The sequence below is a fragment of the Urocampus carinirostris genome, chromosome 17 (genome assembly GCF_059441175.1).
Source record: "Urocampus carinirostris isolate Australia breed hairy pipefish chromosome 17, RoL_Ucar_1.0, whole genome shotgun sequence".
Lineage (NCBI taxonomy): Eukaryota > Metazoa > Chordata > Actinopteri > Syngnathiformes > Syngnathidae > Urocampus > Urocampus carinirostris.
Genome location: NC_142365.1, coordinates 21,566,675 through 21,587,508, shown reverse-complemented (window position 1 = coordinate 21,587,508; position 20,834 = coordinate 21,566,675). Strand labels below are relative to the sequence as shown.

The following is a 20,834-nucleotide window of genomic DNA, read 5'->3' as shown; positions in this document are numbered from 1 at the left end:
ACCACCATAGCATTTTGTAGGGGTCTGCATTTGAGTGATGAAAAAGAGTTAGTAAATAGCAGAACAAAAACAAAAAATCCTGGGCAACAGCTAAAAGGTCACAGGCGGTGATAATGGATGGGCAGAATGGGGAAATGGAGCACCAGTGCAGGAAACTGAGGACTAGATAACCGAATAAAACAAGAAGCAAAAAAGACAATGTCACCCCAAGGCAACACATTGCATAAGATGTGAGGGGAAACACTACAGGTCTTGTCACCTAATTTTAAAAAAAATGGTTTGGGAATACCTTTAAATAAACAGTAGTGGAAATGAACTGGTCTGTTGTTTTGCTTTTTTTTCTTTCACAAATGCACAGTTAATAAAGACTACAGGACATAAAATCCTAGAAAAAAAACTCAATGATCGTTTGTTGATTGAAAGTTAACCCCTGAATCATTGTAATTTAATTGTGAGCCTCCAAAGAGACCCCTAGCCCTCCATATTAGGCACACCTTTTGTCATTTTTTTACTAATCCAGCCCCCTTGAATATTATTTTTCCAACATGTGGCCCCTAAGCTAAAATGAGTTTGACACCCTGACTTTCACTGTATTCCTCTCGAAAGACTACTTCAATGTCTTAATCCCGGTTGCTGACTTTCTTGACTGCAAAGCCTTTTATACTGTCGAGGTCATGCGCTAAAAATGTAACATGGCAAGAGGCCCTTTTTGGTAAGGCGAGAAGACAAACTCAGAAATAACTCAGCTGAAGAAGCAAAAGGTGAATCTGTGAAGTCATAGACACAGTACTTTTGTTGCATGTATTTTATATTTGGTACTCAATCATAAATTAGGTAAAAGCAGCTCCCTACCTTACGGAATGTAAATGAATGCATTTCCACTAGGGGTGGGCAATACTAGGGATTTTGGTATTGATCCGATCCAGGTAAATACAGGGTAAAATCGATTGATACCAATCCAATGCCAATAGTTTTCGCTTGGAAACATGACAATCATGGAGTAGTAAAACCTCCCCCCTTGACTTACTTTATAATTATAATAAACACAGCACGCAGTACTTGTCACTAACATATATTTTTAATTGAATGCAAATGAATGAAAACTTTAATTCGAACATTACAAAATAAAATAAAGACAGGACAAAAACAATGACTCAATGATCTGCATTTATCTAGCGCTTTTCAAGTCAATGACTTCCCAAAGCGCTTTACAATGTGCTCCACATTTCCCAATAGCGGCCTTGCAGCCATGTAAGGCGCTAACCTGCTTATTGGGGGTGTTAGGGGTTCAGTGTCTTACCCAAGGACACTTCGACATGTAACACGGACGAGCCGGGATTCGAACTAGGATCCCTTGATCCCAAGACGAGCGCTCTACCTCCTGAGCTACTGCCGCCTCAATAGCAAAATTATGTTAATATAACATGTTCGAAAAGGGGTAGTATGAAGCAGACGCTTATTTTCCCCACCTCTTCATCTTCTCTATTGATTACATTCTATAGATAGCTCCTCTTTTGTGTCTGAATACAACACCATCTCAAGGATACACACATTACGTAGGTCAGATATCAATAATTATAATAATAACAATCGTCACATATTTTATACACTAATCATCGTAGTACCCATCCCTCAACGTCATAATGCCACTAGTCACCAAATATCACTGCGACACCAATGATAATAACAACAATAGCAATAATATTGATAATAACAGTTATGATATAATAGCAACAATAACAACAAAGTTAACCATAGCTGTAAACGCAGTATTTCCAATCTCCCGTATCACTCATACCCCATTTTCTCCATCTCTGTATTCCGCCAGTAATGTTTTTTGTATATAAATTTCAACACGTGAATAGTTGGACATTGTTTGATCTCGTCTTGTAAATTGTTCCAAAGTTTGACTCCACACACAGACACACACAAACTCTTCCTGGTTGTTCTCACCTTTGGGATTTTGAATCTACTACAGCCCCTTAAGTTAAAATTTCCCTCTTTCCGAATGAATACATTTATGATGTTTCCTGACACTATGTTTTTGTTGACTCTAAATAGCAGTTGTGAAGTGAAACATTTTACTAAATCATCCAATTTTAATAATCTGGACTGCAGGAATAAAATATTAGTGTGATCCCGATATCCTACCCTGTGTATGGTTCTTATTGCACGTTTTTGGAAGATAAAAAGGAGCTGCAATGAACTTTTGTAAATATTGCCCCAGACTTCTGCACAATATGTTAAGTATGCATACCTGTCAACCTCCACGGCTCCATGCCCTTACAAACTGACGTATTTTTCCTTACAAAATAATCTTACTCCATATTTTTGTTCAAACGTGTTTATTTATGTAGTTTAACATGTTATATTGTACATGTGTTTCGTTATATCATATATATTGTTAATTGACATTTTGTTGTGAGATCCTGAAATGCTCGACATGAATGAGGTTTATTACAAAAAAGTTCAAAAATGAAGTAACTTGGATGTTTACTGTAGATGGGAAAAATACATGCAAATATAATTAAGTAGAATAATATATTTTGTTATTCAAATTATTAATTCATTTTCTGCATTAAATTATTGTTGGTAATAAACTGATTAAAGGGATAACCACAAGTCTTTTTTCATTTTCTCCTTTTATACTTCGTTTTTTTTCTTAACTTCTTTAGACAACATCATAATTTGTAATATAATGCATCAAAGCAAGTGAGGCGTTTAATGAGTTGAGCCGAAAAAGACGGTTCTCTAAAAAGAGACGGACTTCCTTTCACTACACAACTACCACATGAAATCCAATGTTGAATGATGCATGATGGGAAATCCGCAGGCGGCAGACGCATGCGCACAGTAGCATCAAACCGCTCGCTTCGTTTGAAACAGAAAAATGATAGAGAGAAAGAGGCTACCGCGGCGAACACGTTTGACTTGAATGATTTGCCGTTTCGTGATAGTCGGTTAATACCGGATGGTACCCATAATTGACAAATTTGCGTTTTTCTGTACAGATTTTCTTGTACGTCGTGCACGTCTTAAAATACATAATAATAACGGCAAAAACGTACAGGTTGACAGGTATGAGTATGGCAGAACTAGAGAACAATATAATAAATACAATGCATTAGAGTTTAAAGGGAATTTGGCTTTAATAATAAATTTAATAAATACCTCTATAACTAGTATAAATAATAAAGCAAAGAAAATCAACCAAAAAAAGCAACAATTTAACGAAAATATAACAAAGGGAAGAAAAAGTGGAAAAGTGGTTGGTAGGAGCAACCCACCACCACCCCTCTAAAAGATATTTGCGCACTCTGCGTAGTCAGGTTGCGCAAACCATTTTCCTGAATCCCGTCCCGTCGTGCCAGAGACACCGACGCCTGTGCCCACAGAGCGATCACAGGGCTCTTTTTACCCGAACGGCACCGCATGTTCGCAGCCGCGAGACGGCTGCGGAGCAGCGAGGATTTTCCCCTCCCGGCTCGTCAACAACTATCGGCTTCGTTATGTAGGCACTTTAAACGGATGACAGCCTTTAGCGCAAACTTTCTGGCTCGGCGTTTTGACTGAAAGGGGAGGTTCTGTTGAGTCCGGTCCAAGAGCAGACCGTGATGCAGGTGCAAACTGGGCGCTAATGTTCCTGAAATGTATCGCTCTATTGTTCAACGGCAGTTCCACTCTCACAGATGCCATTTTAGTCCGCGTCTGGAATCTTAGCAAAGTCTTGCGTTGTTGGAAGTTGGAGCAGACAGTCTGGAATAGGAATTCGAGCGATCGCTGTTGAAGCTTTATGGGGTGTACTTGAGCTCCAAGAGGGGGTGGATACACATCTGGATCGCTTGGCTCCTTTTAAATGCGGCCTGAACTTCTTTGCGTGTTTTCTGCGTTTCAGGAGGGCTCGAAGCTAGCCGATGCAGGGGGGAGAGGGAATGTCTGCTTTGGTTTCGTAAAGTCACGCATTTGTATCAAGGGGCGCTAGGGTGACGCTGCAGTCTTTTCGTCTGATCGCCCACTTGGACATTCGATATATAAAAACCGCGTGACAGCGCAGTAGGGGATCGTTCGCCATACGTAGTAACGCAGTGGGATTGCTACGTGTGGTCGTCATAGCTCCCCCACCTCCCCCCAGCAACTCTTCCTTGGTGACGGTTATGGGTCGGAAGCGGTGTGTAGGTGCAGATTGTTCCAAGATGGCGGCCGGGTGCTGCGGGGTGAAGAAGCAGAAACTGTCGGGATCACCCGGTTCGGGGGGTCCCGGTGGGGTGGGGGCGGGATGCGGAGCGACAGGAACCGGACATTGTGGATCCGAGTTGGGGATTGGCTCCTCGGCGAGCGTTGCGGGAGCGCCGAACGTGAGCAGGGCGAACGGCCTGGGGGGAGCCGGGGTTAATGTTAGCGGTGGTGGCAGTAATAGCGGTAGCAGCACCAGCGCTCTGTCCACTCTGTCTCCAACCCCGGTCGGGTACACTTCATCCGGTCTCAGCCCCAACCTCAGCCCGGGACCTGGATCGGGAAGTGGAGGCAGGAAAATGGTGGTTTCGGCGGAGATGTGCTGCTTCTGCTTTGACGTTCTTTATTGCCATCTGTACGGATACCAACCTCCGAGAACACCCAGGTTCACCAACGATCCCTAGTAAGTCACAACTTACTCTTGATTTTCCCCCCTTTTTTTACTGCTCGCTCTAAAGTAAACCACCTTTTATCACTAGAATCGTCTTCACGATCTCTCGCCTCTGTGCTTAAGGCACCATCAATCAAAAGCGAAGAGTATATTGCATTTAATGTGTAAACATCTCAATTGTGACCATTTGGAATTTGGGGCCTTGTCGAAGAGAACCTCATTGACTGTGACGGCCTACGTTTTTGAGAACAAAACCCCACGCCTTTAAGTAATTAGACTGTGAATAACTTTAAAATGAACATTTATTTTTGTTATCGGGATTCCCGAACTTTTATTGTCACGGTTTGCAACACTCCCTTTCAACTGTTTTATCGCCGGCTAATAGAGATAAGCGGCTACTAGCTGTTAGCATGCCTCAACAAAAGGGTGGAACGAGCAAAATTCGATTGTATTTACTCACAAAAGTAGCTTATTTCTACGGAAACTCTTAGAATATTCACCAATAAATAAAACAACCGTATTTCTGTTTGTGTTATAAGTGTTCCCTTTCATCTTTTATTCAATAACACCATAATGCTACATTCAATGCTTGTTTAGCTCGGCGTTACCACTAACTCGATGGGGAAACACTTAATGAGATTGGAATCATTAACTGACTGCTAACTAACTTGAAGTATACTAAAATCTTCAATTTGACTGCGTTGCCACTGGTGATGAGTTTGATAAATGATGTGAAATGAAAGAGTTGTCGTTAGCATCAACAACAAAGGAAGGTGGGTTCCTGTCGAGTACATTTTTACTTTGAAGCTATCTAAATGTAAACTTGGTATCTGATACATGTTCTTACTGTACCTAATAACTAAACAAATCATTCTCGCCTCTATCTTAAAATGTGTTTTCAGAAAGCTTACAATGTAAAGGATGCGTTTTGCGAGCACACCCCATTGAGAGATCGTAATCTGAGTCAGCGATCGTTTAGCATTCGCTAAGAAAGAAGTCAGTTGGCCAGAAATCAACTAAAAATTTAGAGTTGTAAACAGTATGTGTTTTCTTATAACTTATTAATGAGACCGTTTTTTTAAAGGGACACTGTAATTCTCAGGGTTGGGTAGGGTTACTTTAACTGGATTACTTTCAATTACTTTTGGATTACTCCAATATCAAATATGCTAATAAAAGACAAAATAAACTAATTATGAATGAAATTACTAAATTTTGTGCAGGCTTGGAATATATGGAACGGCAAAAATGATGTTGGCAAGCTGTTTGGATTTATTTTCATTTTGTTTCTGTCGCATTTTATGTTAGTTTTGCCGGAGATCAAAGAGATCAAAGCCAGGAGCGAAAGCTTACCACGTGTTGTGAGTCATAATTTTATTTAGATTTAGGTTTTTTGGGCTTTTATTAGCATATTTGGTATTGGAGTAATCCAAAAGTAATTGAAAGTAATCCAGTTAAAGTAACCCTACCCAACCTTGGTTAATACTAGAAAACCAGATGTCGCTTTAATGTGTAGTGCAACCAAAAACAACTGCTGCAAAGCACAAGAAAAACTACATATTAGGGATACTCAAAGTGATGAAACTGCATAATTTTTCTTCTCATTCTTTTGCCCATTCTTTCACAAGGTTTTTGGGTTTTGGGGGTACCCATAGCAGCAAGATGACGGACAATCATGAAAGCTCCCTTTAGGTGAGCCTCGTGTTATGTAAAATATATACAAATTTCTTGACCATCGAGTGTTTAAAGGTGGGTGCATCGGTTGAGCTGTTCCTCAAAAGTTGAAAGTAGATACTTTTCTTTTAAGTATGTGTTGGAAATGCCCAATTGAGTTCAAAGAGCCCGTAGCTCTATGTGCCACTGCACCCTTTTGCTTTTATCTTACCTTTAGCAATGCTTTTTAGGACGCAAAACACATTAGGTAGGAGCGTGGGAGGTTGAGGTTAAAGAGTGACTTTATTCATTACTCGTCATTGCAGTTTTTTGTAAGTGTGGAATGAAAATACTGAAAATAAGAAAAGGCCTATTTTAAATACAGTCCAAACGCCAACACAAACCCCCATAAAAGTGAACAAAGCAAAGTTTATTTAGGCACACCTAAAAAATGCACTTACTTGCACTCGCAACATAAGGAGGACATATGCTGCAATGATGACTTAAGCCAGAAGATGGCGTCAGCAAGTAGTCTTTCTGCACCTATAAGAAAATGCACGTTCATATAATGTATAATAATGCTTATTTTTACTCATGATTCAAATTATCTAATGTCTTTTATTGAATACTTTTTTTTCACCACTAGGAGGCGCTAAATAATACACAATGCCCCTCTTAAAACTTTATTTTAGTGAAGTACTCCTAGAAAAATATGCTTTCCGCCAGGAAACTTTTTGTTGTTGGTGGTAATAAAAAACAATCGCTCAATTATTTTCCTTTATGAAAAATATATGTCCCCCTTTGCACTGTTTCCGGCAGATTTTCAACCTTTTGGAAATAAAAATTTACAACGAAAATATATTTAAAATAAACTATGCTGCAAAATATTTAGGTTAAAAATTAATGGGGTGGAGATTTGAAATGCAATGTTCTAGTGGGATGATGATCCTTACTTTAAAGATGTTTGACAATATACAATTCATTTTAGGAAATTATTTTGAATGAAATGAGAAAAATAATTCAATACATTATTTTTCTTATTAACATTAAAACATAAAGACTGTCTTGTTTATGCTGATCTGTATACTATCCGAATTTATAATGCGGGTATAAAATGGTAAATGGTTTGCATTCATATAGCGCTTTTAAAGTCAATTAAGACCTCCCAAAGCTCTTTACAATGTGCTTCACACTTACCCATTCACACACACACTCACACCAATAGCGGCCATGCAAGGCGCCTACCTGCTTATTGGGGGCATTAGGGATTCACTGTCTTGCCCAAGGACACTTCGACATATAAGAGTTACTTTGTGTCTTCAAGTTTTTTATTGGGGTGCAAGTACGTTTTGAAGTTGGCCTTCTTTTGGGCCTTATTTCCACATAATTGTTCTGCAAAACGCAGCCAGACTGCTTAGAAATACAAACTACAATTTCCACTAATTTAATTACTCACCTCAGGTTGGCAAAAGTATTATATGTATGTATGGGTGTATAGATGTAGGTAATACCGTACCGATGGAGTAGTCATGCTGGTAATGATTGTATGAGCTTTTCCATTTATAAGCTTTTCAGTATTTCAGTCATTTATAACTCTTTCACTTAGTCATGTGGGTAGATAGATAGATAGATACATAGATAGATCGTATTCATGTAGTGTACTAATTCACGTTCTTGATAAAATTACTTGACTTTTCGATGTATCCATTCATTCAGTGGTTATTCAGTCTTGTTTCAAGCAGTATTTTTCTAGTCGTTTTTAGTTTGCAGTTCGAAGAAGAGAGCATTGAGTAGTTGCCAGACTGGTCTAGACAAAGGGCTGGTATGGAGTAGGGATTTTTCCACTACCTTTAATGTTTTTCTCCATGGCCTGCCCTACCACTATAAAAGTACAGTTTGCCAAATTGAAGGGATATTCGTGAATCCTACTAGCTTATATTCCTGTATTTGTACCTGGATTTTTAAATCATATGTTTTAAATTTTTCATCTTGGCTCCAGCGCTTCTTTTACCCACGGAGGAAGAAAAGGGCCTTTTTTCTTCAAAACAACACCAATATTAAATGACTGGGATATCTATCAATCAGTGTGACTGAAATAACTTGCTTATTACTCAATATTTTAACAATCCACAATAAAATACATTTTAGTTTTTCCCTTGCCTGATTTTCAAGCTTTACTAATTTTACCTTTCAAAACCGGTACGTCCGCTAACATTTGCCTCAAACGAAAAACTGTGGGGGAAAAACAACTCATGTTCTAAGTGTTTGGAGTAGTCAAAATTGTGCCCCATGCTTCGTAAAGCTCGCCGACACAAAATAAAACAAAAAAAAAATGTCATATTTAGTGTTTCATGGCATTGTTTGATTTGACATTTTGATGTTTTGTTGAATTTTATGCTTGGATGGTACTGTATGTGTGTGTCGGTTCCAAGTTAAGTATCTGACCGTGCGTTTTCCTGAAACAGTTTGTTTAAATTATAAAAGAGCCAATCTGTAAGCTCTATGCATGAAAGTGCTATTATGCTGAGTTTAAAATGAAAGAGGGATGATACACTTTCATTTAGCTGTTGGCTCATTTTATGAAAAATGGTGGCGCCAGCCCAAAGATTTGTTGATTCAAATTTTGCAAGTGCCAGTGAATCTTACGGTATTTTAGAAGTTATAACTGGGTGTGCCGAGCCCCGTAAATTAAAGAATCTCCTTTTAAATGGAAACAGACCTCAAATCAAGTCTGTGCTAATTGTTTCCCAGTCCACCCAGCGTAACTTTCACAGATCTCTTTACAGGCCGGTCATCTGTTCTTTTTGCCATAACGGAATAAAATCAACATTAAATGCTCGAATGCTGTTCTTTTGTGTTTCAGCCCGCTGTTTGTCACATGGAAAATAGGCAGAGACAAGCGGTTGAGGGGTTGTATAGGTACATTTTCTGCCATGAATCTGCACTCAGGACTCAGGGAGTACACCCTTACCAGGTAAATCGTAGTTGATGTTGAAATATACTCACTCACACACTTGGTTTTCTCCTAAATTTCCACAGAGTTGGCACAAGACAAAGTTGAACTAATTGCTTGAATCATGTGGTAACAGCAGTCCTTAGCTCCCCTCAGATTGCCTCTTTAAACTTTTCCAGTATTTATGGTTCCAGACATGCTGTAACTCAACAAAAATTGCCGTGCATTCCAGTCTGCTAATGAATCCAAATCTGCTCAATTTGCTTATGTTTATTTGATAAGATCCTACTGACCAAAATACTGTATTCAGTTGATCGTATCCACTTCCAGTAACAAACAGATCAGATAGGTGCTTCTCCAAACACAGCTCAGTCTCCATGTCCATGTTATTGGACCGCACCCACCCTTGTTTACTTTACTTGGGAGTTGATTGGAAGAATGCAAAAAAATGAAAGCTTGTCCCACGTTAATTGCATTTCCTTTATTATGTTTCCCTGCAGTGCCCTTAAAGACAGCCGCTTCCCCCCTATGACAAGGGAGGAGCTGCCTCGCCTCTTCTGCTCAGTGTCTCTTCTTACCAACTTTGAGGACGTCGGTGATTACCTTGACTGGGAGGTGCGGACACAGTTTTGCCATTATGGTGCTTTATGGCCAGAGTTAGCATTTGTGCTACTGTTATGTTATAAGCAAGGCTTACTGCCTGTGAAAATGGAGAAAAAGCATAATTCCAAGCAGACTTCTGCATTTCCAATCAGGGGGCGAATGGTCAACTTCATCACATATGTTTTGATACATAGATTGGAAAGTATACAAACCTGAAGGATGCTAATAACATATATCGATCATTGCAGTACATAGAATCCCCACACACAGAGCTACAATGCCAACACACTTTAATTATCTGGTGAGGTTAATTTTTTAATATCTTGGCAAGCGAATCGACGTTACAATTAGTGACCAGAGCGTGTTGTAGTGAGTTGGCGCAAAGTTGCCTAAGGGGTATATCACCATAATGGAACAAGAAATCCAGGTGCTTGAACTAGTCTTGTACTGGTCAACTTATTATTTCACATGTTTTTTGATCATTTCAAACTGTGCACGACATATAGCAGTTTTTGGCCATGCATTAAAAAAAAAAAAAGATTGATCTTGTCCATTTCGGCTCTCATCAGGATCATCTTGGTAACTGGTAGCACCCAATAATGTCATTGTAGATTTTTAATGAAGACTAAGTCAGCGAAATCGTGTACTGCTATGTATAATAAGCAACGCTTACTGCTAGTGGGGAATGAACTCATTTTCATTGATCTTAATTAAGAACAAACTTACTCTTTCTTTGACAAAGGAACAGACGAATGGGAATTTGATCAATACGGTGCAAGTTTTTGCGTCCCTTTCAAAATCTCACAATTACCATTACTATACATATTCCTTCTAGCTCTGATGGCCATTTGAAGAGCATTTTTAATTGACAAAGCAATGAAACAGATGGCGCGACTGCAATATATTTACTACATGGCTATAAAAATGACTCCTGCATACACAGTTACACAGTGAACAATGAATGAAATGACAATATAGTCCACATGTAACATTTTAATGCAGGATGATTAAAATTATGCAACATATGAATAAAGTACATGGAAAAACGGGGACATAATATATTATTTTGCTTTCTTTAGACATAATATATTATTTTGCTTTCTTTCAAAAAAGAAAAAATACACAGAAATACTACAAAATAATACTACAAAACTAAATATCAGATTTAGTGAATAAAAACAGGGACTTAAGATATTATTTTGCATTTTTTCCTGAAAAGAAAAAAGACAGAAATACTACAAAAATACTCCTTCAGTAATGCTGTAACACAAAAATATGACTCAAATTTTTTTACTACAGAAATAATACAAAATACTCCCGTGGAAATACTTAATGTGCACTTCTACTGCAATGCTACCAAAAATACCACTACAGTATTACTATTATCCAAAAATGGTTGCTTGGTTGGTTGGTTGGTTGGTTGGTTGGTTAGTTGTATCCCTTAACCACATTAGGGTTGTAGGAGCACCATATCCTGTGGTGTGTCTTGGGCAAGTACAGCCTGATGGTGCCCATCACTCCAGGTCAACATAGTGGTTAGCACATCCACCTAACACGCAAATCCAAAAATACCACTGCAAAAATATCACAACAATAATACTACCAAAATACAACTACAGTAAAATTACAAAAATACAACAGATATACTACAAAGATTCAGATTCAGATCTACTTTATTGTCATTCTAGTACACGTGTATACAGAACGAAATGTCGATACATCTGACCCGCACAGTTTCCTCGAATGTACAGATATAAGTAAAAGTTGTATTGTATTATGGCTACGTATAGTATTTTACCATAGTGCCGATAGTGCAAGAGGAGTAGCTAACCAGATGTGCAAAATGGGCAGTCAGGTTAACAAGTCAGGTAAACAGTAACATTAACACTGTAACAATAACGCTGTAGGTACAATAGTGCAGAGAGCAAATGTGCAAGGAGTGGCAAGCTATAAAGAACTGCCAGTAGTGCAAAAAGTCAGATTAGCAGCCGTTTAGATTTAGGTTACTATATGTTAGATTGACCATTTAACAGTCTAATGGCCAGGGGGACTAGACTACTGCGGAACCTGGTGGTCCTGCACCGCACACTGCAGTACCTCTTCCCAGAGGCTAGCAGAGTGAACAGTCCATGATGGGGGTGAGAGGGGTCCCCGATAATGTTCTTAGCATGGGATAGGCAGCGCTTCTGGCCAATGTCCTGATTTATTATTTTCTCTGCTGTCCTCGTTACCCTCCTCACACTACTAACATTTTAATTTGGAAATGCCTAGAAAAATACTACATAAACATTGCAGAAATATTACAAATATACAAAAGGAAAACTCCAAAAATACTATAAAAAGACTCCTACGAGAAATACTTCATAACTACTTCTATAGAAATACTACAGAAAAACCACTACAGTAATCCTATAGTGCAAAATATTACTATAGAAATATCACAACAAAAATAATACAGATATTCTACAGAAATTTTAATACTTTAAAATGCTACATAAATACTACAGAAATATTACAAAAATACTACTGTGGAACTACTTTAAAAATCCAACATAGATACTACAGAAATATTACAAAAATACTACTATAGAAATACTAGAAAAATACTCTTGCAGAACTACTAAAAAATACTACAACAGTAAAACTACATTAATAATACAAAAATACTAAAAAAAAATACATTTACAGTTATACTACCAAACTAAATATCAAATGTAGTGCTTAACAGGGACCTTATGTACTACTTTGCTTTCAAAACCGATTTGATGCAACTAATTTACTTAAAAACAAATATTAAGAAATATAACATGTAGTCTGCATGTATATATATTTATTCATAAATGAAAGAAATGTGATAGGTCTTCACGATTGGCCCCGCTGTCAACTATTTTAACCCAATGTGGCCCCCGAATCCAAATAGTTGCCCACCCCTGGTGTACTGGGATCTATTTCCTCTACACCCTTCTCATCTTTTTAACTCTTACCCATTTTCATGCCTGATAGCCATTCACAGACAGATGGTTCATAAAACCACAGTTTTAGCCAGTGGGTTATAAACCCGACGGCACGACAGAATAACCACCGGTTACAAATATTTGTGTCCCAATATTTTTCCAAGTTGGTGACTGTTATTTTCATAGGTGGGTGTCCACGGCATTAGGATAGAGTTTTTCAATGAAAAAGGATCAAAGCGCACCGCCACCTACCTGCCAGAGGTTGCAAAGGAGCAAGGTAGGATTATTTTCTTGCTATAAATTGACTCAATCATGGCTGCAGATATTTATAGCTAATGTTTTTTTTAAATAAGGTATTTTGTGGTCCACACTGGTTACATTTAGACAGTGGTTGGCACTAATCCCACACAGTAACTTCATTTCTGTAGGGAAATCCTGCAATAATGAAAAAGTTTGAAACCGACCAAAGTTTTAGTCCAAAGCATTGTTTTATGTAAATTCTTGATTGCAAGCAGCTCCTTTTTTTTCTACATTTAAAATTATGCGGCTTATTTTTCTTTATTCTTCGTCCGTACAAACTCGACGTACTGGACTGCCTCAAATTCAGAATCCTGTACAATCACATCAGGCTGATCTTAAGCTCCCCCATCCCTTTCGCACATGACATGAAGTGATAGGAAGACTAAGTCATGCTACTAGTACATAAATGCTTGGAATTTTTATAACATAGTGTTGGCTGGTTGAATATTTTAGTGTGGCAGCAAGTGACTCATTATTCTGTATATTTTTCCAATCAGTCCGAATACTGTGACGTCATATTGGGCTATTATCAACCCGACAATTATCGAGTACCCCTCCTTAGTGTAGTCAATTCATGTTTATTTGTAACGCCCTTAATCACAAATATTCTCAAAGGGCTGCACATACTATTATTACTCCATCCCCTGATCTAAAACCTCCATAAAGTACCACTGTGTATTTGTATTTTTTGCAAATGCAGAAGAAAGGTCCTGAACCATAAGACTTTATCTATTTGCAGGGGCGTTAAAGTGTTTTTCTTTTCCCCATTCTTCTTAAAGTAATAAAGTAACTAGTGTCGTCATGTATAAAGATTTTTGATGTAGTTATAGAAATACTTGGTGCGCTAGGGATGGGAGAGCTTAAGATTAGTCATATGGATCAGCATGTGTACAGGCTGTCGTGATTCTACCGGATTCTGAATTCAAGTCTGTACTGTACATTGAGTTTTGTTTTTTGAGAATGTTTTCGTCACACTCCTCTGTGTACTGCATATGTTAATGCCAATTAAAATAATATAGAAACTTGCGCTAGTTTATTGAGACCTGCGGACTCAGACCGCAAACGATTGTCTTAATCGCTGCACAATCTGTTCCTCTTCAGTAGACATTTCCTCGCAGATTTGTTTTAACATTTTCGAAATGGATATGATTTGGTTCGTTTGTCTGTTAAAGCCCGCGGCCTAAAATCTGGTGCGGCCTATACAAAACAAATGCTTTAAATCTGTGCTTGCGGATTTTTATGAGTTGCGCGCTCTGTTGTCTGGAATTTGCAGTGTTCATATTTCTGTTCCTAAAATCAAATCAGACTGCTCTTTATGTACGCCAACAATTGTATTCCTTAGGTTGGGACCACATTCAAACCATAGATTCCTTACTACGAAAGGGAGGTTACAAAGCTCCCATCACAAATGATTTCAGGAAGACCATTAAGTTAACCAGGTAAGATCACATCTTCATAAAAATGGAATATGTGTAGCCTTAAGGGTCATAGAGATGATTGCAAAGCTCTATTTTGCCTACCATACCTCCTGTGTGATAATATAAACTGTAAGGATTTTGAGGAAAAATAGCAAAGGGGTTTCTGCAAATGAAAATACAAATATTGCTGCTGCTAATCATGACGAATGCATGCCTGAAACCTACATAACTCTGAAATAACTTTTCAGGAGAGCTTTAAAAAAATGGCACCTTTTTTGCAACTATCAACTTTGCATCATCACTTTTCAACAATTTACGATGGTCAGTAACTTGCTAAAACAGCAGCCACATGCGTGGACGCAGCAGCAGTATGACATTTTTTGAATTTTTTTTTTCCTTCAATCAATTCCGACGTGAGTATCTGTCCTGTCACCTGTTGTTATATGATATGACCTTATAAGACTCATCTTACTCTCTTCTGCTTGCTATGTTGACCGTTTAATAATTAGCACTGCTTAAAAATCGCCATCCTCAGCGTTGAGATGAAATGACGCCGGGAAAATAGTTTAGTTTTCCTCCCATCAATTATGTAAATGTATTGCAATACAGGGAGTGCAGAATTATTAGGCAAATGAGTATTTTGACCACATCATCCTCTTTATGCATGTTGTCTTACTCCAAGCTGTATAGGCTTGAAAGCCTACTACCAATTAAGCATATCAGGTGATGTGCATCTCTGTAATGAGAAGGGGTGTGGTCTAATGACATCAACAGCCTATATCAGGTGTGCATAATTATTAGGCAACTTCCTTTCCTTTGGCAAAATGGGTCAGAAGAGGGACTTGACAGGCTCTGAAAAGTCAAAAATAGTGAGATATCTTGCAGAGGGATGCAGCACTCTTAAAATTGCCAAGCTTCTGAAGCGTGATCATCGAACAATCAAGCGTTACATTCAAAATAGTCAACAGGGTCGCAAGAAGCGTGTAGAAAAACCAAGGCGCAAAATAACTGCCCGTGAACTGAGAAAAGTCAAGCGTACAGCTGCCAAGATGCCACTTGCCACCAGTTTTGCCATATTTCAGAGCTGCAACATCACTGGAGTGCCCAAAAGCACAAGGTGTGCAATACTCAGAGACATGGCCAAGGTAAGAAAGGCTGAAAAACGACCACCACTGAACAAGACACACAAGCTGAAACGTCAAGACTGGGCCAAGAAAAATCTCAAGACGGATTTTTCTAAGGTTTTATGGACTGATGAAATGAGAGTGAGTCTTGATGGGCCAGATGGATGGGCCCGTGGCTGGATCGGTAAAGGGCAGAGAGCTCCAGTCCGCCTCAGACGCCAGCAAGGTGGAGGTGGGGTACTGGTATGGGCTGGTATCATCAAAGATGAGCTTGTGGGGCCTTTTCGGGTTGAGGATGGACTCAAGCTCAACTCCCAGTCCTACTGCCAGTTTCTGGAAGACACCTTCTTCAAGCAGTGGTACAGGAAGAAGTCCGCATCCTTCAAGAAAAACATGATTTTCATGCAGGACAACGCTCCATCACACGCATCCAAGTACTCCACAGCGTGGCTGGCAAGAAAGGGTCTAAAAGAAGAAAAACTAATGACATGGCCTCCTTGTTCACCTGATCTGAACCCCATAGAGAACCTGTGGTCCCTCATCAAATGTGAGATTTACAAGGAGGGAAAACAGTACACCTCTCTGAACAGTGTCTGGGAGGCTGTGGTTGCTGCTGCACGCAATGTTGATCGTGAACAGATCAAAGCACTGACAGAATCCATGGATGGCAGGCTTTTGAGTGTCCTTGCAAAGAAAGGTGGCTATATTGGTCACTGATTTGTTTTTGTTTTGTTTTTGAATGTCAGAAATGTATATTTGTGAATGTTGAGCTGTTATATTGGTTTCCCTGATGAAAATAAATAATTGAAATGGGTATACATTTGTTTTTTGTTAAGTTGCCTAATAATTATGCACAGTAATAGTCACCTGCACACACAGATATCCTCCTAAAATAGCTAAAACTAAAAAAGCCCCACTCCAACTTCCAAAATATTCAGCTTTGATATTAATGAGACTTTTGGGTTCATTAAGAACATGGTTGTTGTTCAATAATAAAATTAATCCTCAAAAATACAACTTGCCTAATAATTCTGCACTCCCTGTATATTCCACGCGCCAAGGACTCAATACATTTTGTTTTAAAGTAGACCTGTCTGGTTTGCAAAATCCTGTTAACACAACATGTGAGGCCAGCTCCGAAACATATAGCGATTTCACACCGCTCATTTTTGCCTAAAGGAAAGAGATTGCAGCTTTTTGTGTTTTTGCTGCATGTGTCGCTGTTGGTAAAATTGTGTCCAGATTGCTCCCCGTTAGTGTCAGGGCTGCCGAAGGCATTCCCTATTTATTGTGCTCTTGGTTGTTGTCGTTGGCTGCCCACAGTTTGTTGTTTGATGGGCAGGCCTGACGTTGGCGCATGGTTTTACCTTGTCCCTTGGTTTCTTCCCGACCAGCATCGCATTTATCACCTTTGCCAATGTTGCTTTTCACTGTTCCCGGTTTCTCAGCTGTTCACTGCATGTTTTTTTAGTTGGCCAGCCTCTTACTTTTCCGCTGCGGCAGCCTCCTGTTGATACTTTCTAGTCAGCCCCTCGTTGGCCAGTCATCCCTTTTTTGGCTGCTTGATCTTTGTTGTACATGACTGCATCTACCTGCGACACAACACTTAGACCAGGCATGTCCAAAGTCCAGCCCTGGGGCTAGTTACGGCCCGTGATAAAATTTTGATGCGACCTGCCACTAATGTTGACTGCAGTATAAAATTTGTACGAAAAATAAATAAATCACTATTTCACCAGATGATGGCAGTGGCCTTTTGGCCACAGTGGCCTTTGCTTTCTTTTTCCACCCCATTTCCGACACGGCGACTGTAAATTGAGAAGTTCAGTGTGTGGGCAGCTGCTTTCAAGACAAGTTGAAATTGGAGTACTTTTTTCCCCAAAATTCGAAACAACTGCGTCTGCCTAATTTGCCAAGAGACTGGCTGTTTTCAAAGAATATAATGTACATTCTAACTGGAAACGATGAGGTGAAGCAACTGGAAGGTGTTTTACCGGCACAGCAGCAATTTTTCACGAGGGCCTGCAAGTCAAATGAAAATGCTGCACAGGCGAGGTCGGGACGCACATTTCACGGAGGGCGAAATTATTAAAGTCTGTTCAAAGAATGCCAGACTGAATACACATTTTCAGCTGACCAAATGCGGCCCGCTTTCTTAAGAGTTCGGACACTCCTCTCCTAGGCATCCTCAAAAACTACGAAAAATATGCTCAAAACACTCATAACCTCTTCGATTTAACACGTAAAACAGTATGGCGGCTGGTTATGTACTGTGCTAGTGTTTGTCTGATCTCACATCTGAGGATGAAAAGGATTATCTTTGAAAATAATTGAAATATACAGATGAAATATAAAAAGATTTTATGCAAAAAAACATGTACTTATTCTATAAATTTTGCATGTTTAAGAATTTGGGATTACCTTTACCGCTGGCCAGTATTACGGATAAGGTTTTGGCCCCTTACGGTAATGGATTTATGGCCCAACATTTGAATGAGTCGATGGCACTCGAAATCTTGAAAGTTTGTTCTGAAAAGTGCGTTTTTCCCCATTCCTAGGTACCGTAGCGAGAAGATGACAATGGGTTATGCGGAATACATATCCCACCGCCAACATCATCACTACCAGAACGGCATCGGGCACCCTCTCCCACCATACAACCATTATTCCTGACAGCGAGCCGCATGACCAGTCCTTGGACCTCTCGGCGGACCTTTTCCCAGGGGATCCCGCTCCCTCCTGGTCTAGCTATTTCTACTACTGTACCATTTTATGATGATAGTTTCCGTTGCCATGCCTACGCTCTACCGTGACGTCGACTTGGCAACGGTCTGCTAAAAAGCATCAATTGATCATGGCAAGAACGATCACCTCCTGTTTGTTTTTTGGGCCTTGGTCTGTGTTTTTTTTTGTTTGTTTTGTTTGCAGTATACGAAGCCCTTCTTTTGTATTTTTTTTTAACATTTTAACCTTTATTATGTCAAAGCTTAAATCGGCGGTTTGATTCTACAAATCAACCCTGCCATATATATATTTTGTTTAAGCTTTGCTCCTATTTAACATTCAATCACCTTTTCATTTCCTAACTTTATGTTAATCATGTAGCAGTCTCATTCTTCTCAAAGGCTGTGTCGTTTTTGATTCCTCTCAAAAAAAAAAAAAGTAAGGGACTGATGTAAAGGTTGTTTTCTTTTTAGTAGGGGGAAAAAAATCAGAAAAAGAAAGTTAAAATTGGATTTGATTTCCAGTAGTTTTAAGTTAATTTATATCAGGCAGGTCAAGCTGTTTGGCTCTGGGGCTAGATTCAGAGTTTATGTTTCTAGGTGTGCTGGATGAGGAAAAACATGTCAACGCCACATATTTAGCTTAGATTTTCAGTATTATGCTTTATCATTCAACCTACATTTATAACCCACCTTACAAATGATAATCGCAGATGGTTAGGGGTCTTTATTCCAAGCACACATTCACAAACATGTCTTATCAAGTTTTGCATTCGGAGTTGAATAACATCCGAACCAACTCACCACAAATGTAAAGCGCTATGAAAAACATTACGTTTGCCTCAATTGTCACACTGTTTTGAAATAAACTCAAAATAAGACATCGCAGTGAATGTGCAATAACAGACTAAACTACTAGGCTTGGCTACAGAAGCTGCAAAATACTGCACAATGTTGTTTTAGGCTATTACACCCTACTGCCCTCTAGTGGCAGTAAGGAACACTGGGTTTGTATTTCTAAAACATTTTGTTTGGAAATTAGCTAATTATTTAGATCCTCGATACAATTACGGAAGATCCGGCCCTCGAGCTAAGTTGGACATGCCTGACATATATTGAACCTGTTTTCTAAATTTATAGAGCAACGTGAAAGTTAACATTGACCCGTTTTGACAGCAATCCGGATCCTTTTTTAGCGTCTATTTTGTTACTCGTTTGAAGACCCCCCTTAACTCCCATGAATTGCTTTGCAAATTGCAATTAGGAAGTGCGATAAAACAGACCACAAATGCATACCTGAGTCAAATATGTCCCGGGCAGATCGGCACACTACTGAAGCCATATTCCCCCTAGTGGGAGGTGGCTGAAGTCAAGAGTGCTCATGTTCACTAAACATTCGTTCTACTTCGCTCTTTCCTATCCGAAGCGGAACATTAGGCCCACAGTAACACAAGGGGGTGAGTCCCTGTGTCATTTAATCCTTCATCAGTAGGTTGGTTTATCCCCGCTGCATCATACGTTTCGATTTCACTTTGGCCCACCCGCTGGTCCAGCAGGCCACCCAGGAGCCCATGTTAGCCCTTTTGAGCTGCGTCTATATAGTCAGTTGGTTTTAATAGAAGGAATTTTTTTTTGAGAGGTTCTCTTTACTTGACCAACATGTTTTGCAACAGCCTTTCACAAACTCACGATTATTTTTCCTTTATGCAAAAACGTCAAGGGCTTTTGGCACTCCATCTCGAGCTCACCTGAAAACGACGTTTGAAGTTGTGTTGCCTTAAAACGTGTCCTAAAACCAAATGGACCGGGAGAGGGTGCTGGTGTTTCATTGCCCCCCCACCCCCTGTGGTTTGGATTCCAACGGCGACACCACTGGATGGGTCAATCCCCCCCTCCCCCTCTTTCCGCTCAAACCACAGGAGCGGAGCATCTCATCTCCCGCTTCATTTTCATCACAGCACAACCCGAAACCAAATTGACCATGCTCTTGAACATGTATGTCTTTGTATACACATGCAATGCGTGGAGTTGCATGTATGTATGAGTATGAGACCTATGGTTTTCTCCATACACTATATATTATGCTGGGACGCTCTTACGAGGGAGCGTCAACAGACTATGGTGCTATCCAACCTCATATTGGGGTGCTCACAGCTCGTGACTGGTCATGCGGACTCATCCATCATATCTTAAAAAGTGACTCGTAAGGTTTTCTGTCTTATCACGTAGCACGGGGGTAGGGAACCTATGGCTCTGGAGCCATATATGGCTCTTTTCAAATAAAATCTCTCTGTGGCGTTCCAAAGTCAAGTGATTTCATCCCGATTTTGGTCCATAGAAAGCCGAAGCAACTTAATGCAGAAGTTCGATAAGAGATAAGAAACCATTTCAACTGATAAAAGTTGGGTGAGCAGTACAGGTGGGCGGATCCCTGCACACAGCGCAAGGCACTTCCTTCTTCTCGCTCAGTGCAGTCTACACG

The 20,834-nt window shown here is 39.5% G+C and overlaps 1 protein-coding gene across 1 annotated transcript; it reads left to right on the top strand.

The window, feature by feature from the left end:
• Positions 1 to 3,371: 3,371 nt before the first annotated feature.
• ammecr1 (AMMECR nuclear protein 1) lies at positions 3,372 to 19,521 on the top strand. The gene is made up of 6 exons (XM_088321537.1): positions 3,372 to 4,636; positions 9,141 to 9,251; positions 9,731 to 9,845; positions 12,974 to 13,064; positions 14,430 to 14,526; positions 18,188 to 19,521. Exons 1-6 carry the CDS (start codon positions 4,155 to 4,157, stop codon positions 18,300 to 18,302), a joined length of 1,011 nt encoding a protein of 336 aa, XP_088177663.1. The 5' UTR covers positions 3,372 to 4,154; the 3' UTR covers positions 18,303 to 19,521.
• The last annotated feature ends 1,313 nt before the right edge of the window (positions 19,522 to 20,834 follow it).

Coding starts and splice junctions, on each gene's coding strand:
- ammecr1 (XM_088321537.1), top strand. CDS start 4,155: ATGGGTCGGAAGCGGTGTGTAGGTGCAGATTGTTCCAAGATGGCGGCC. Junction 9,846..12,973: donor GTGATTACCTTGACTGGGAG/GTGCGGACACAG, acceptor TTATTTTCATAG/GTGGGTGTCCACGGCATTAG. Junction 14,527..18,187: donor AAGACCATTAAGTTAACCAG/GTAAGATCACAT, acceptor CCCCATTCCTAG/GTACCGTAGCGAGAAGATGA.